Consider the following 18,429-nt stretch of genomic DNA (forward strand, 5'->3'; position numbering starts at 1 on the left):
GCAATAACGGCAGTGAATACACTGTCGCATTTATTACGGCAATGATACCATTTAACATGATAAAAAGTATCTTTTATGTTAATTCATGTTATAATTTTATTATACGATATTTCATCAAAGTCATTTCAGCCATTTTCATTCATATCATTCAGTCATTCATAGTCACAAATATCCCTACACACTTTAATTTTTTTTTATTGCCCTTGTAGGCAGACGAGCATACGGCCCACCTGATGGAGAGTGGTTATCGTCGCCCATGGACTTCCGCAATGCCAGGGGCACAGAGCCAAGCCGCTGCCTGCCGATTTCATACCTACAATATTAGTATACATTTGTATATAGTAATGTTGTCTTGAATATCTACATATGATGTAAAATTATAAATTGGGAGAGGCCTATGTCCAGCTGTGGACGATGATGATGATGATGATGTAAAATTAAAATCATTTACATACAGTTTTAAAATGTATTTACGAATATGTACACTGCGTAATTTATTTACACTGTGTAATTTATTTACAATTATTTACATTTTAGTTACAGCTACAATAAATTATTTCAAATATAATATTTTATATGAAAAACGTAATCCTTATCACAACACATTATATAGGTTGGGCTTTCAAAACGAGAGCCTCTCCGGCTTCTAATGACAACTGCGAGCTTGTTATCTCATGTCTGAAACAAAAAAAATTGGTTGTCTGTAAAGTCGGTTTACTGACGATAGTTGAACGTGACAACGTCATAAGAAAATACTGATGGAATGGTTTCATTTTTCAATTATCGCAATTATCGTTGCTATAAACAATTGACACCAAATTCCCTTTTCACTGTACTTCATACTTTACGAAAACATGTAAATGTATTATTGTATAGCAGCTGTTCACGCGGATGGATCACTCGCTCACTCAAGTAGGAGAGAGACAGATGTCGAACGCTGCCGAACGCGGAGGATGTTTGTGCCTCTTAGTCGCTCGTTGCGCGCTCTTGCTTGCACTTCAAGCCTTAATGGAACGCCTCAGAGCGAGGTAACCCCGCATGAGTCGTGTTTTTTCATGCGTGCAGCCGGCTCCATCGAATTATAAGATGTTGTCACGTCAAAATTCAGTCAATTTAATCTTCATCTGCAATAGGTTCGAAGTTCTGTGCCGCGCGCATCCTAGTATACACATACCGAGGGGTGTAAGGTTTGGTTTAAGCGACCTTTTTGCAACTTTACAGGAGAGCCATTTAAAGTAGAAAATTTGGAAAAAAAACATAACAAAATCACTTCTTCAGCAATTTCAATGTAGTAAACTCAATTGAAGTTCAATTAAACACATCGAACTGTTGATGGTAATACCAAATAAAATGAAGCTTGACTAGCGACCAATATGTTATTTTTTTGTAATTTTTTTATTGCTTAGATAGGTGGACGAGCTCACAGCCCGCCCGGTGTTAAGTGGTTACTGGAGCCCATCGACATCTACAACGTAAATGCGCCACCCACCCTGAGATATAAGTTCTAAGGTCTCAGTATAGTTATAACGGCTACCCCACCCTTGAAACCGAAACGCATTACTACTTCACGGCAGAAATAGGCAGGGTGGTGGTATCTACCCGTGCGGACTCACAAGAGGTCCTACCACCAGTTATATGGTAACCTTTCAATGTAATGCTTACAAAAGCCAGAAATTTAATTAAAATGTACACAATACATACCCGGCTAATCTAGCAGAGTGTATACTAGAAACATAGACAGTAGCTGGTAGTGTCAAATGTGGTACTCGGCCCAAATCAACCGTGTCTCTTCTCTCGCTAACGTTGAAGAGAAGAACGTATGTGTCGTGAGTAGGTAAACTTCTCACGAGGTAGAAGGTCCTGTCTGATAGGGCCCTAATGTCGTACTCTCCGTGAGAGAGTGTAGCTTGTTTACGAAGCTTGGTCAAGGCTTGGTAGTTCTGGAAAAAAAACCAGCGTATTTATAAAGAGAAATTTAAATTGGTCTTGGAATGTACCATGCTAGAAGTTTCAATTGTAAGTTCACGTTAGCAGATTGTAGCTGATAAGGGGCTTTGGCTATTAGTCTAAAGATACAGGAATGCGTCCTTGATGGGCATCAACGGGGATTTACAGAGTTCGATTTCTCCTACTTGTATGTATAAGTATATCTTGCATGTGGGTATATGTCTAGAATTTGGTACTTATCCCTCCTCAAAAATCCCTATGAAGAATCGTCACCATTAGGCAGGTTTCTGGTCGTAAAACAACATTATGCTAAATAAAATAATAGCATGCTATACAGCTCAGTAGCGTGGAAAAGTTTCTTAAAAATACAAGTACCTCTCTTTTCCTCTCTTTCTATATTTTTTTCAATGAATTGATTACCTTAAAGTGACTACGAGCAGTCTCTTTCTGTTTAGCCAGATTAATTTCCTGGTAATCTTCAGCCACTGGCAACCATGTATTTGTACTAGTTGAAAACCCAGCGCTAGTGGAATTATCCCAATGATAAGGAGTCCTAGCTGGGTCTCTTGAATACAGATGGTAGGTGTCAGGGTCTCCCCGGTTACAGGCTTCTATGTCCACAGTGTCTTCCCAGCTGACATAGCCGTCTCTCATGCCGATCTCCTCGCCTTGGTACGTGACAGCTACCCCAGGAAGCAGCATGTTGATGATGTTCAGGCCATCCACCATGTCATGACGGAAGCGAGTCGGCATTCTGTTATTGTCATGATTACCAAACTGAAAAATAGGATTTATGATTTTTGAAATTCGTAAAAAGGATAGATATTACCAAAGTTAACAGACAAAAGCGTCAAGCTTAAAGTTAGGTTAGGTTGCTTCGTCGACTATCGCCTCGACGACCCGTCGGTCGGGCATCCTCGGGGTGGTGCCGCGTGTCTGGTTGTAGTGTTGACCGCGGGAACCCCCCTACTCTGACCGGGTTTTGACCCCGAACGGAGATCGGACGTCGGGTGTAAGAGTGCAGGGGAGTCGTTTAGTGCGGTAGGGCCCTAAAATTCCTTGGGCCTGCGGTCTGGTCCCAACACCTTGCAGATCGTCAAGTCCCACATACCCCGCGCGCCCCCTAGGCGCGGGGACCTTGTAGGAGGTTCGGCCCCAGGCCCGGAAAAAAAAGGTTGCTTGTGTATAGCACTTATTAAAGCAATTTCCATTAAGCTATGAAGTGAGATTTCTCTCGAAGCTTACCACCCAATTAGGAATTCCACCATAGGGCATATAAGTCAACCACCTTAATATGATGTACACGAAGTCTCTGGCGTTAGATTTCGACGATAAATCGGTGATGAAATCAAAGTTGAAAGGGAAATGGGCTCCAATAGCTCCATCCTCGTTTCCGTAGTACAGCATAGTCATAGACACGTTGGCATACCCTTCTGAGAACACCACTCTGGAAAATAAACCTATTATTAATTTTGTGGGTAGGTGTAATATTTATATTTAAGTTTAATTTTTCACATTGAGTCACCCTAAAAAATTACCCCGAATATTTGCGCAAAAAACACACATAAGCGATAGAAAAAACAGAAAAATATATGTTTAGCAGATTTTTGAGTCCCATCTGTAATTTAATTTCGTGATACAGTATCCAGGGTAGCTAGCTTCTCGAGATCAACCTTGCTAGATCATACTGATAAGGCTTTTTGCAAATATGAAGGACCTTAGACCAAAGTCTTAAAATCGGTTAAACGGTTGTCCAATTATTCTTGTAGAGACCACGACGTGAATACAGAGTCGTCCGATGTAGTAAAGATATACCACGAGTAATGAGATAGAAGATTCATTTGCAGGCCTGAATCTTATCCGAAGGTATTCAGCCTCAGCATTTAGCATCAGAATTCACTGCGAAAAAAGTTTCAAGATTTATTCTTCACCTGGTATCGCCGCCGTGATTTTTATTGTATTCATCCAAAAACTCCCGCCATTCGTATACTACATCATACAGCTCAATCAAGTCTTTGGTGTATAGAGGTATGGTATATCCCAGTTGGTGGGATTCAAATTGGGTCAAGCCACTCAGTGGATCATCAGGATATCTTCCTTCGTGGTCAGCTGGATCAGCTTCAATCAAATACGGTAGAGCATCTAGTCTGAAGCCGTCAGCTCCTTTGTCTAACCAGAATTTCATGATGTTGAACATCTCTTGTTTTACTGCAGGGTTTCTGAAGTCGAAATCCACTTGTTGGATAGCAAACTGGTGTAGATAGTACTGCTGACGTTTCTCACTCCATTCCCAGGCCGAACCTCCGAACTGACTGACCTGGAATTAATTTACTTTTTTTGAGAACATAAGAGAGGGAGAGTGGAATTCGTGGATTATAACAGATCTGTGTCTATATATCGACAGTGTTGACAAAAAGAGATATGGTGATTTTAGTTGTGCCTGACCATAAATAATTATTTTATATTCATTGGTGTATTTTTTGCTAGTTTATCTTTTACGTATAATCGTGCGAGCATAAAACTTTTCTGTACTGACCAGAGTAGAGCGATCTGAGTATAAAGCCACAAAGTAGTGCTCAATGTGTAAAATGAAGTAAGTTCTCATTTTAAGTATGTTCTTATTATTTGTCTTAATTTTATTACGGGTGGAGCTAGTACATTTTGTGATTGCTAAAATTCTTTCTTGAACTTCACCGCAGTCGAGCGTGTAACCCAATATTGTAACCCATTGTAGTAAGTGGGTTGTCCATGACTACTCATCATCAGGTGAGCTGAATAGAAGACATTAAAAAAAGAAAGCGAAATAAAGTTTTCAGTTATTGTTATGTTACTATAAAAACCGAGACCTTAGAACTCATATCTTAAGGTACGTGGCGGCGTTCACGTTGTAGATATCTATGGGCATCGGTAACTACTTACCATCAAGTGGGAAGAGAGCCCGCCCTCTAACGCGTCTAAACAATAAAAAAATAAAAAAAACTTACCCAATTAGAAGGAGGAAGCCTGACTCCAGGATTTTCAGGGTTTGGAAGGGGATCAGCCCAGATGAAGAAATTTTCATAGCCTGGCTCTCTTGCCTCTGATTTGATGAAGTACTCTGACTCATTGCTGGCATGATTCGGAACGAAGTCGAGCAAAACTTTCAGACCTTGAAAGAGGAAAATAAAATTTTCTTATTATTGGTGACCTCTATGCTACTGCGATTAAAATATACTAAGTGTCCACATTGTAGTAGGTAGATAATAGATTCAATTATCTTTTATTAAATAGGGAACGTGGCACTATATTGACCAATAAACTGGTTGAACTTCCGTTTGCAAGAGGGAAGGCACATTATGATGTTTTCTATAATTTAATTTTAAAATTATCTACCCAAAAACTGCTTAGTTTGTCTGAGGACGGCATGAAGGCGAAACAGGCTATGTAAAAAGTAAATAAGTAACTTAAAAAATGGACCTTATTGGTCACACAGATATTAAGTAGTAAATAATAATAATAATAATAAAAGCCTTTTATTCAGACACAAAGGATATTTACAAATAATAAACTTAAATTAACGACTCTGCCGAGTCGATGACATCGACAGCTTCGTCTGTTTGCCCAACTTTGGCAAAGGCCTTCTCCATTTCTTTCCACTCTACTCGGCTTAGAGCTTTTCTTGTCCATAGTTTTCCTGATACTGTCTTTATCTCATCTTCCTCTATTAAGTAGTATCGAATCAATAATTATTTAATATTAAATGTGGCACACCACTGTCACTATTTGAACATAGTGTTTTGATTATTTGATGAAAATAAAAAATATTACAACAGAACAATGATCAGAAATGCATTATAACTTTAAATTTTATTTCGGTATTGAATTAAGATCATAAAATAAAAAATCGTAATTTTTTTTTTCATTCGATGTTTTGTTTTTTATTAATTTAAGAAACATAAATGAAATATCATAATATATTGTTTTTTTTTATCGTCGATGGTCAAAATGTTTTTTTTTTATTGCTTAAATGGGTGGACGAGCTCACAGCCACCAGATGTTAAGTGGTTACTGGAGCCCATGGACATCTACGACGTAAATGCGCCACCCACCTTGAGATATAAGCTCTAAGGTCTCAGTATAGTTACAACGGCTGCCCCACCCTTCAAACCGAAACGCATTACTGCTTCACGGCAGAAATAGGCAGGGCGGTGGTACCTACCCGCGCGGACTCACAAGATCTCCTAGCACCAGTAATTACGCAAATTATAATTTTGCGGGTTTCACTTTTATTACACCATGTTTAAATCCTTAGTTTGTCTTGTCTGTTAATAAAAGTGAAAAGTCTACGCCGATGTAAAAACGTAGGTAGCCATTACAGCTTAAATAAAAGGCGAATTAATAATAGGCGGAGCGAAATTTCGTAAAGCAGAATGAGTATTTGAAAGCATTTTATTAACAGTACAAGGATTAGCCCCGTGCGTGCGTGGAAGGGTACAGATTAATTATTAAATTTGACCCCAGGTCCGTTCCGAGTTATTTATTATTACCATCAAAGGCGTCCCCTTTAAATGTACAGAAAACGTTATTTATTTATTCAGAAGTTGCGCGATAAACGGAAGTACAGTTACGGTTTACGTCAAGGATCAGGATCCTACGAGGACTGGTTTATTAACATTCATTGGTGGATTACATTTTGTTTAGTGCGTTTGCTTACGAATTATTAATATAGTAAAATATATTAATAAAGTCCTCTCGTATTATTTAAAGAACACCGAACGTGCACGAACACTTTATCTATCAAATACGATAAGTATTTTATAAAAGTAGTAAAAAAATATATGAACTGAACAATTGAATATAACAATACTTATATGTGTGAATATTCCTTAACAAATATCTTCTTAATACTTTTTTTTTTATTTTACTTAGATGGGTGGATGAGCTCACAGCCCACCTGGTGTTAAGTGGTTACTGGAGCCCATAGACATCTACAACGTAAATGCGCCACACACCTTGAGATACAGTTCTAAGTTCTCAGTATAGTCACAACGGCTGCCCCACCCTTCAAACCGAAACGGATTACTGCTTCACGGCAGAAATAGGCAGGGTGGTGGTACCCACCCGCGCGGACTTACAAGAGGTCTTACCACCAGTAAATACAGCTATCGTGGAAATCATAATAGTGGAAATACAGCTATCGCAATATTCCTCACTATCCGTAATACTTCCAGTTCATACATGGGCAAATTTATTATTTATCAGAAGATTCATGAACACGTACTGGGACTCTACAACTAACAAACTACCATTTCGCTAATTAATACTCTTTACTTCAAAATAAACGATAAAAACCATTAAAAAAATATCACCTTGATTCTTTTATCATAAAACCGATGATTATGTACTTACTATATACGCGTAAAGAGGATTAATTTAATCATATTCGCAATAAAAAGGAAACATTAAGATATTAATCTATGAATTAATTGATTTGTTATCTCGACTGCTTTGTACTCATTTAAACTACTTGGGGGCTTTTGATAATGTAACGATCACATTTGAACATATTTTATAATTTTTAAATTCATTATTATACTTTGCTTCTTCATGACAATAAATATACAGTATTTAGAGTATCAGATATTAAAGAATTAATATATGCTTATTGAAACAATGCATTAAAATTATTTTGGAGAAAGCTGTTTAATGAACATTAGGTTAATTTATATTATGCGCAGACTAATGAGTTACTCTGACAATCGCTAGAAAAAGGGAATTGACCCATTTCTTAGAATTATTCGCCGGTCTTGGGTTGACATTACGAAGACTCAAACATTCCCTAATGCGCTAACAGCAATTGTACCAAGATTCCGATCAATTGGATAAGACATATGTGACACACACTAATTACGTACATACAAACAATCAATATTATTCATTAGATACAAAATGTAGATAAATGCAAGACCGCTAGCGTTAATGCCCTGTTGAAAATTATTCAAAAATAGCTCCATTATCTAATGGCACTACTGATTTTGATAAAATTATGTTTTGCAGAGAACAAACAAGAATGATTGAGGATTTTTTGCACATTGTACAGGCTGGTCAACGAGCTTACCGTTCACCTGGTCTAAAGTGGTTACTAGAGCACGTAGATATCACAACGTGAATGCGCCACTCATCTTAAGACTTTACGTATATGACTGAATTGTACATGATATACTTATACTAAATGATATACTTCATATCACATGATGTTACTCCTTCATCCTGGAAGTTATTCGTAAGCATTAAGTACGCATTTGAAAAGAAAAATTGTTACCTGTCTGCGGGACGTGAATCACATCGTTCGACACAATTACACCGCGCCTATTGTTATTCAGCACGTGTTGCTTCGTATGTTCGTATGTAAGATAGTTCGTATTCTCACATTAAAACCTTATAATCTCAAAACTTAGTAATTTTACAGGAGAGTGTGTTAAAGGTTTAACATGTGATATTTTAATATTAATCATCTTTGAAACATTTATTTTTTATTTTTTACCAGCTACATTATATGTCTTTAAAAGTAAGATAAAACTATGTAATAATTTTGTTAATGATAGTCAAAACATAGGTAAACTAAAAAAAATGTGAGCCGTCACGGGACGCCTGGCAGATGTGAAACATCGACATTATTTTGTAAAAGTAATATGCAGAAAAGAACAGATTGTGATAGGAACTAAATATGTCATAATGATCAAATAAAATATTACGAAAAAATAATTGTTTCTGTAGTAAACAGCACTTAACGCCGGATCGAGTGGGAGAGAATCGCACAGTCGATTGCGCATGGCGACACGTCGCCACGGCATGCGTCGCCACGACAGAAATCGGTTTTACGTGCGGCTATAGATGTTTCACATCAAAAAGAAAAAACTAAAACTAAACTACGTTCTTTTGACAGAAAAATACTAGTCTAGTGATACCAAATGATTCCGCATATTAACTCAATTTCGAATATTTTTGGAAATTGTACACTTTTAATGCGAAAAGACGAGTTGGTAATTTTATGTAAACGAACAGTTTTAATTGTAATAAAGTACTCACCAAGTTCATGAGCTTTATCTAAAAGCTCTTCAAAGTCCTCCATAGTGCCATACTCGTAGTGTATATCGTAGAAGTTACTGATGTCGTACCCAAAGTCGACCATGGGGGATTCGAATATCGGAGACATCCAAATAGCATCCACGCCTGCATCTACGAAGTGCTTTAATTCGCTGATAATACCTGGGGAATTACATTATTGTTATTGCACATGGTAATCACAACAAACTATGAAAATAATATTGGAAGATGACCAAATAAGAAAAGATAGGTGGTGAGTCAGTTGGACTTTTTATTAAAGCTGAAATTTTGTTGAGAGAGAGAGAGAGAGAATACACTTTATTGCACACCAAAACATAATTTACATTAAAAAACAGTCAAAAAGCAGATATATTTGTACAATAGGCGGTCTTATCGCTAAAAGCGATCTCTTCCAGACAACCATTTAATTTACAGAAATTCTTAAAAACGTAAAAAATATAGCAGTTATGTTGCGGTGTACTATGGAGAATATGTTATTGTAGAAAATATATACATACAATAATCAGATATATACCGTTTACATATAATATGAAATATATAACTAACTGATTTATATGGTAATATACATACTTTACATACAATATACGAAATTTAGTTGAGAGAAGGATTTATTCAGGCGAAACTATGATTGATCTAGTTAAAGACGAGTCTTCGGTGCATCTGGTGTCACCTCCTGTACTGAGACTCTAAGTTGAATTTTGACGTTGAAGAAGACCGTATAACTGCATAACTAAGCTCACCCGATCAGAACTGGATAGTGTTAGAAAGACGATACTAATTTACGCATAACGATCTAAGAATCTAGTACATTTGTACGATTATATTGGTTATTCAATTGTCCAATACCGTATTAGTTGCAGGGCTCGTTGAAATTAGTTCCAAATCAACCGGGATGAAGGCTATACTCTCCCAGTTATCCCAGCTTTTAAGATCAGTAAGGTCACGAATGAAAAGTTTTTGCGAAATGCTGATGAGACGAGGGAGATACTCAATATAGAACATAATAAGAACATAATAATATAGAACTTAGCCTCACATTTAATAATGCCGGGGAGGTTAAAGGGAAAATGAAAGAAGGGAGAAACAATTCTAGCTTTTTTTTTTCTTCTTTTTTTTTCTTAGATGGGTGGACGAGCTCACAGCCCACCTGGTGCTATGTGGTTACTGGAGCCCATAGACATCCACAACGTAAATGCGCCACCCACCTTGAGATATAAGTTCTAAGGTTTCAACTATAGTTACAACGGCTGCCCCACCCTTCAAACCGAAACGCATTACTGCTTCACGGCAGAAATAGGCAGGGTGGTGGTACCCACCCGCGCGGACTCACAAGAGGTCCTACCACCAGTTCAGCTGTATCAGTGTCATTTAAAAATCTCTAGGTTTTTGTTTCAAGCTGCTGCGTGCAAGGTTTTCGAAGTCTTAGTTTTCGCCAGTCTTTCTTAGAGATTGACCGGGAGTTTTTCGTCCAATCATTATAATATTTAAAGCTGTAGTGCACACGCCTGTTAAGGTCAACCAAAACATGAAATCACCAAGGTCTTTCAACCTGGAACTATCAAAACAACATTATTATTTAAATAAACATTTTACATCAATCACGTAAATTACAAAACCGATAGCGACAGGAAATAATAATTATTATAATACATTTAGATGTCGAGGTTTGATAGACGTAATGACATCCATCAGTGGCTTGGAAGGTCAAAGCTGCAGGTTAGAGCTACCGTAGTAGCCTATGTTGATTCGTGTCTTGTTAAGTGGCCGTGGCGATCGCACAAGTATTGTATGTTTTTAAAGGTTTTGTAGTTTTTAGGCTATATAGTTGAATTTCTAGGAAAATATCATAGGAGACCGTACAAGCGATCCTAAAATTACTTCCAAATTGTTGCTGAGAGGGCTCAGTGAGACTATAGAAATGGTAATCTATACTAATATATAAATCTACAGTGGTTTTTACGGATGTTCCATTATAACTACTGAACCATGCACCCGATTGACTTGAAACTTGGTATCCATGTAGAAAATACATGTACTTAATGGATAGGCTAATATTTATATGAGTGTTGGACTACCTAATAATAATGACAATAAATAATAATGTTAATTTTAAATGCGCAGCGAAGCGGGCGAGTACGGCTAGTATTTAATAATTATGTAAGTAAAATGAGATTAAGGAGCATACTACCGATACTTTTTGAATGATCTGATAAAGCGACCGAGCTATATACAACTAGCATGAGTTTCGCCATGGTGTTAAGACGAATAACCTTGTCTTCAACGAAATCCAATCAAATCTTTGCTATTACCTCCAAAAACTATGTAACACACATGATTTAGCACAGCAGATTTACTGGTGGTAGGATCTCTTATGACTCCGCACGAGTAGGTACCACCACCTTGCTTATATCTGCCGCGATCCAGTAATGCGTTTCGGTTTGAAGGGTGGCGGCATTTACGTTATACCTAGATGGCTGTGGGCTCCGGTAACCACTTAAAACCGTGGGGGCCGTGAGCTCGTCAACCCATCTAAGCTAAAAAAAGATGAAAAAAACCCAGCAGAAATAGACTGGATAACAGTGTCTACTTATGCAACATATCTAACGCCACCTTACGAGTCGAGAGATTAAATCCATAATCCATTAGTAATACACATAATTTATTTTATTCTAATAATGAATATAGTAAATGTGTACCTTTTAAATCACCAATGCCATCACCATCACTGTCCTTAAAGGATCTAGGGTAGATTTGGTAAAGAACGCAATTCTTCCACCAGTCCAGCTGTATGACTTCAGTAGGAGGTGGAGTTGGCGCATTTTGATTTGATAATACCACCCATGTGATGAATCCTGGGAAAATTTAAAACATGTTTTAGGGTTTTTCTTTTTTTTTTGGACCGTAAGTTTTACTTATTCATTATTTAGTGTGCCAAACTCCAACGTAATTTTTGACATTCATTATGTGGCGGGTAGCTATCATACAACGCAAGATATTTGACAGATGCCTGAATCTCGCTTACGATATTTTCAAGATAAAGCGCATATATACAAGTTCCGAACAACAACATTCGGACCGTCGGTCTACCGAGCAATATCATCCGCTCGGTGGAAGATCTTCCCTTTGTCGTCAGCCTTCCCAAACTGGTGACCCCGACGTGATAATCGCAATCTTCTGATTCATCATCAGCGCATCAAGAACTTCGGCTACCACAATCCCCGCATTCTCGCAGATAAAAGCAAGTCATCGACAGTCGTCCCACAGCAAGCCAGCATCGCAGCCTCAACAGGACCATCGCAGCCGACTCACCGCGCTTCCTGGCCCTACGGCACGCACCTACACTGCCTCATCGCGCAGCATTCAAGCTCAGTCTCGACTCACCGCAGACTTCGAGCAACACTGGCGACAATCACGGAGCATTCAAGCTCAGCTTCGACTCACCGCAAACTTCGAGCAACACTGGCACTTGCAAGCTAATCTCAGCACGGACAACGATAACTAAATATGACATGACCTCCAGTCTCGGAGGGGAGTGATGTGGCGGGTAGCTATCATACAACGCAAGATATTTGACAGATGCCTGAATCTCGCTTACGATATTTTCAAGATAAAGCGCATATATACAAGTTCCGAACAACAACATTCGGACCGTCGGTCTACCGAGCAATATCACCTGCTCGGTGGAAGATCTTCCCTTTGTCGTATATCTCCCCAAAATTAAATTTATACATTGAAAAAAAAAGGATAAGAACAAATTAAGCAAGCACTTAACCATAATAAAATTTGTAATGGTAGCATGTTCTATTATTATCGATATAACAATGAAATGAAGCACAAGAATAATTGTATTAAATATATGTAATAGGTTGGGGAAAAAGTCTTTTCGCATTATAGTATGTATGAAGTTGTAATAAAATCTCTTTGGCTATACTATTTGTATCTGGCTGGTTTTGGTGTCATTAAAAGTTTAAATTTTAAAGAAGATAATTCCAAATTCAAATTAGGAAAATGTGTGATTTTTATTTATTTTTCGTACCATAGATAGAGGATTGCCAAAACCAATTGTCGCGGTATTTGGATCAGAAGCCCCAAAATGTCTATAGTAATGGGATCATGTCCGTACCTACAAGATGGTAAAAAGTTATCGAATAAAATGGTACCTACATAATTTGTTAAATGTAAATAAACTATATAAAAAAATGTTGTGAATTTTCTTAAAAAATGCGAGGAAACTTTTCCCCCAACCTATTATGTATTTACCTGCAACTAGTCCCAGTAAAGCGATCGATCCTACGACGAGAACCACCACCTTGGTAGCCCTCATGGTGGCTGCAGTGCGACTGTGGCTGACGCCTGAACTAACACATAATTATCTAAACTTCACAGAAAGATAAATTCGATAACAATATAATATGTTCATTGGATGTTACTCGCTCCGATGCGTACGTTTTGTATTGTGACCTAATATGCGAACCACTGAATCATGCTCTTGACCGATTCTGACATAGGCGCTATTTCGTTGGAAATTTTGTAAGCTGTATTTGAATAAGCAATCGGACATCTATTCAAAAACCTATTTTAATTTATATATAATTTTATATTATATATTAAAAATATAATATATATTAAAAATCTATATCTTCTTTATAAATAAAAATGAATTGCTGTTAGTTAGTCTCGATAAAACTCGAGAACGGCTGGACCGATTTGACTAATTTTGGTCTTGAATTATTTGTGGAAGTCCAGAGAAGGTTTCAAAGGTAGATAAATATGAAAACGCTTGGAATTAATTAAAAATTACAATTTTGTTTTCCCTCTGATGTGTCCTCCGTCGGACGTATTCCTTTTGTTTGTTTTAAGTTTATTTTATACAAAGGTTTAGGTCTTTTATTTATCGATTGAGGCACTACAAAGTCTGCCGGGTCAGCTAGTATAATATATAATATATTTATATGTCATAAAAGTTTCGTGTCAGGTTGTTTGTCCGCGATGAACTTCTCAAATAATGAACCGGCTTTAATGAAACTTTGCACACTGCGTGTATTTTGGTACAATTTGAAAGATAGTATACGATTTTTATCTCAATTTATAATTACAGTATTTTTTATTGCAAATTATTATTTTAATGTATGACAAAGAGTTATCGTTATCTATGAGCTCTATAAGTTTTTAATAGTTGGCGGTATAAGTTGCTTTATCGACATGATGCTTTAGTGTTCGGGTCGGTTAAGTATCTTTTTTCCCCTTATCTATGCTGATAGCCTTGAGAAGCTTTTTCAGCTTCTCTCTGACGTGTAGGTGAGCTCACGGGGCTCAAACCGGGAGCGTTGCTAACACTGGTGGTCCTAGCTTCGCAATATCTACCACCGGATCGGAAACGCGACCCAATGAGAAAATCCGGCGAGAAGCTCAGTGGGCGTTAAGTATCTAATGGATGCCGCTTTATTGAAAATCTATATTTGTGTATATGTTTGTTTAATCCTATTGTGAAGGAATTTGATTCTGTTGTTTTTGGTGTTCCCGGGAAGGATTTTTTCATAATACTATCAGCGTAGAATATACGGGGATTGAATAGTTTCAAGAAATCGTTGTTTTGTCATATAATTAGCCATAGTCATCTGATCTAGAGTCTTTATTAAATGAGGCTTCCTTGGGAAAATACACATGGATAATCCAGTAGAAAGTTATTAGAGGCGGCCACGAACCTCAACTTATTCCGGTTTAACTTTTTTATTTATTGTATTGATGGGTGCACAGGTATACGGTCTATCTGGTGCTAAGCAGTCACATTAGCTTATAGATCTGAATGAAGCACTCCTTAGGAAGTGAGGTTGATTTTTTTTTAATTGGTGTTATGAATTGGTGTTATGATTTTTCTATTTTTTGAAATAGAACAGTATGGAACAAACCTGTGCGGGTTCACAACATGCCCAGCAACTACTATTTTCACTTTAGACTTGGCACGATGTTGGAGATCATGGCTCGTCGGCACATCTAGATGAAAAAATCATTTCCACGGTAGTTGAGCGCTGTGTTGGGAGGAACATTTCACAAAATTGTTTTATAAGAGACTAAACGAGTGATGATTGAGGAAATCCTATCAGAGTGCGGAGGGCGGGGTTGGCGTGGTATCGACAGGGCTCAACCCTCGGCCCTTCCGAGTGATTAATTAACCTCAACGGGACAGGCCGTGATTAATGTCCGACGTAAAAAATACATTGTAGCCGAAATCCATTTTGGGATGAGCCATTTCGAGAAAATATACAATGTTATTTTATTTTCTAATTAATCATGATATTTTCTGGCTACGGCAAAGCTTGTTGGGCTTATGATTTTATTGATTAAATCTTCTACGTTAAGCGACCTCCTAATAGCGGTCGGAAGCAGCTTGGCTGCGCCCTGGGCGTTGCTGATGTCCGTGAGCAACGGTAAATGCTTACCATCCGGTGGGCCATGTATTTGCTAGCTTTTAATGGCAAAGCTATGGTTTTAATTAGGACCCTTAGGATATTTTGTGTCAAGAATATATTAAAAAGTATGTTTTGTTCCTATGTTGAATAATATCAGATATCTGTAATAAATTAAAAATTTTACGGCTTAATGTCACGTTTTTTATTGCCATCATACTATTTCCAATCAGTGGTCCGTAACCAAGAAAACTAAAAGTTTTTAAAGTATTCCAAACACCGGAAATAATATTTTACAATAATAATAAAAACGCTTAATTACGGTTAAAATAGTCTTAATTATGTCTCCGACTCGCGAGTACCGAAGAAAATACTATATCTATGGTAAACATATTAATTCCGATCGAGAATCGAACCCCGAGTCCGCGGCAGTCGGTTTCACTAAAGCTGGGTTCACACGGCACTGTCCTGCACGTTTATTTGCAGTATACGCCTTAACGAATGTATAGTAGCACATACGTACATTGTGTATAGTATAGAACCGTTCAACCGGTGGTAGGACCTCTTGTGAAACTGGTGGTAGGACCTCTTGTGAGTCCGCGCGGGTAGGTACCACCGCCCTGCCTATTTCTACCGAGAAGCAGTAATGCGTTTCGGTTTGAAGGGTGGGGCAGCCGTCGTAACTATACTGAGACCTTAGAACTTATATCTCAAGATGGGTGGCGCATTTACGTTGTAGATGTCTATGGGCTCCAGTAACCACTTTATACCAGGTGGGCTGTGAGCTCGTCCACCCATCTAAGCAATAAAAAAAAAACATATCGTTTGTACTCAAATCGTGCACCGCTTATGCGTTCAAACGAATACTCAACGGACTTGTCAAGGAAATTGAATGATCTTTTAACGTATTTGGCTTGCAGTGGCGCATAGTATATGAACGAGACAGAGTGTCTATCAACTGTGTGAAGACTGATTCATTTTTACACGAATAAAAATCTACCGTAGGGCGGGGGCGGAACCACCTGCGAGGTCCTCGCACCTAGGGGGCGCCCGGGGTATGTGGGACTTAACGATCTGCAAGTGTTCGGAGCAGATCGCGGGCCCAAGGAATTTTAGGGCCCTACCAATGCCGTGTGAACCTGACCTGTGACATGTCCTTCTTCAAACAAGGCTTGTGGAGAGTATTAAGCGGTAGGCAGCGGCTTGGCTCTGCCCCAGGCATTGCTGAAGTCCATGGACGACGGTAACTACTCACCATCGGGTGGGCCGTATGCTCTTCTGCCTACAAGGGTAATAAAAAAAAACCGAACCATCCGACTAGCTCGGCGATCAGGTGTGGTAGTTATTTTATGCATGATGTTTCAAATGACAATAGAATAACCTGTCATTTTGTAGTCGCGACGGCCTTCGGGCTGTCATTACGACGAACAACCTATCTATCTAAAAATAAACATAGAACAATAATAAATTGAATTTCGACGCAGGTAAATATTTTTGTTCTTGTCGGTTCTGTTACGTTTTGTATTTGAGTGACAGGGACAGCGAGCGTTGAGTCCTTTGCTTTTCATATATCATTTTCTAATTTCAGTTGACAGTAGATTTTGATACGTTAAGCTAAATTAACTTGATAGTTTAATTATTTACAAGAAAATTTCAGAACGGAAACGGTTTTTGTTAAATTTTGAAAGAAAGATAAACAATTATAGATACACTCGCCCTCGCGGTATGAGGTACAACAATTTGTTCCATCTCTAATGATTCAAAGGTAGGTTTTTAGGGTTTTATCGTATGTTGTGGAGACTGGAACGAGATTAATAATAACTATAACTATTCGTCAATACCAAACATGTTCAATAGGGTCAATAACCTTTTGACCAATCAGCTGATCACCGTCACTGGCCACAGACGCGTCTAATCTGCTGGTTCATTAATATCCCTAGATAAACTAGAAGAGTAGAGTGTATTCATCTCATATGATAGAATTGTAACTTTTTGAAGCATCAGAAGGCCATGAATGTATTATTCGTTAAATCAATAATTGATTTGAGAAGTTGAGCATCTTTGGAGAATATTGCAGTATAGATTCAGAGTTACCCGATACTACTACACTTCGATACTGGATAGATTGCATATATGAACTACTTTTACGCTATTTATAAAAAATATATGACATTGACTATGTCATAAAATACGTAAAATACGTATGTAATTACTGGCGAGGTGACTAGGCAGCACAGTCCCATTTAAAAGCAGGCGTGCGTTCTGGTGGCTACGATAGCCGTTGTTTAAAAACAATCATTGGACTTCGACCCTACGGTTGGTGGAAATATTGGCTTTGTGATATTTATAAGTATCGCACCATTCCACCGCCCGCCACCGAAGTAGAGTTCTTTCATACTACTGTGCTCATCCACATTGCGTTTTCAGAGATCTCTTTTGCCACGTACCGTCCGGTTTTGGAATGAGCTCCCCCCTCCACGGGGTGTCCCGAGCGCTATGACATGTCCTTCTTCAAATGAGGCTTGTGAAGAGTACTTAACAGTAGGCAGCGGCTTGACTCCGCCCCTGGCATCGCTGACGTCCATGAGTGACAGTAACCAGTCAATCAGGTGGGTCGTATGCTCGTCTGCCAACAAGATCAAATAAAAAAAACACCTAATATTGGCCGTTCCTGAATTCTTTTACGACAAGTTAAATGGTTTTGGTCCTTCCTATTTATTTACTTTAACTCAAAGAAAAAATCTATACTAATATATAAATCTACAGTACTTTTTACGGATGTTCCGTTATAACTACTGAACCATGCATCCGATTGACTGGAAACTTGGTATCCATGTAGAAAATACATGTACTTAATGGATAGGATAATATTTATATGAGTGTTGGACTCCTTACACCATTTGCGGGGGCGTTAATTATGAGAATCTTTGCGGGAGTGAGAAATAATAATGTTAATTTTAAATGCCCA

The 18,429-nt window shown here is 38.1% G+C and overlaps 2 protein-coding genes across 3 annotated transcripts in view; one reads left to right on the forward strand and one right to left on the reverse strand.

Moving 5' to 3' along the window:
• The window catches only part of LOC101745917 (uncharacterized), a 76,591-nt gene that overhangs the window by 24,091 nt on the left and 34,071 nt on the right, over positions 1-18,429 (forward strand). The gene's annotated exons all lie outside the window — the stretch shown is intronic.
• On the reverse strand, positions 453-13,488 carry LOC101745623 (maltase A1). The gene is made up of 9 exons (NM_001309622.1): positions 13,315-13,488; positions 11,751-11,906; positions 9,016-9,195; positions 4,932-5,095; positions 3,879-4,264; positions 3,193-3,394; positions 2,368-2,724; positions 1,702-1,940; positions 453-678 (listed from the first exon to the last, which is right to left on the reverse strand). Exons 1-9 carry the CDS (start codon positions 13,376-13,378, stop codon positions 606-608), a joined length of 1,821 nt encoding a protein of 606 aa, NP_001296551.1. The 5' UTR covers positions 13,379-13,488; the 3' UTR covers positions 453-605.

Source organism: Bombyx mori, chromosome 4, assembly GCF_030269925.1.
Source record: "Bombyx mori chromosome 4, ASM3026992v2".
Lineage (NCBI taxonomy): Eukaryota > Metazoa > Arthropoda > Insecta > Lepidoptera > Bombycidae > Bombyx > Bombyx mori.

Excerpts from the sequence above, each read along its gene's own strand:
- LOC101745623 (NM_001309622.1), bottom strand. The coding sequence starts at position 13,378 with ATGAGGGCTACCAAGGTGGTGGTTCTCGTCGTAGGATCGATCGCTTTA. Across the intron at positions 3,395-3,878 it reads AATCACGGCGGCGATACCAG|AGTGGTGTTCTCAGAAGGGT; the intron begins GTGAAGAATAAA and ends TTTATTTTCCAG. Across the intron at positions 2,725-3,192 it reads GTGGAATTCCTAATTGGGTG|TTTGGTAATCATGACAATAA; the intron begins GTAAGCTTCGAG and ends CCTATTTTTCAG.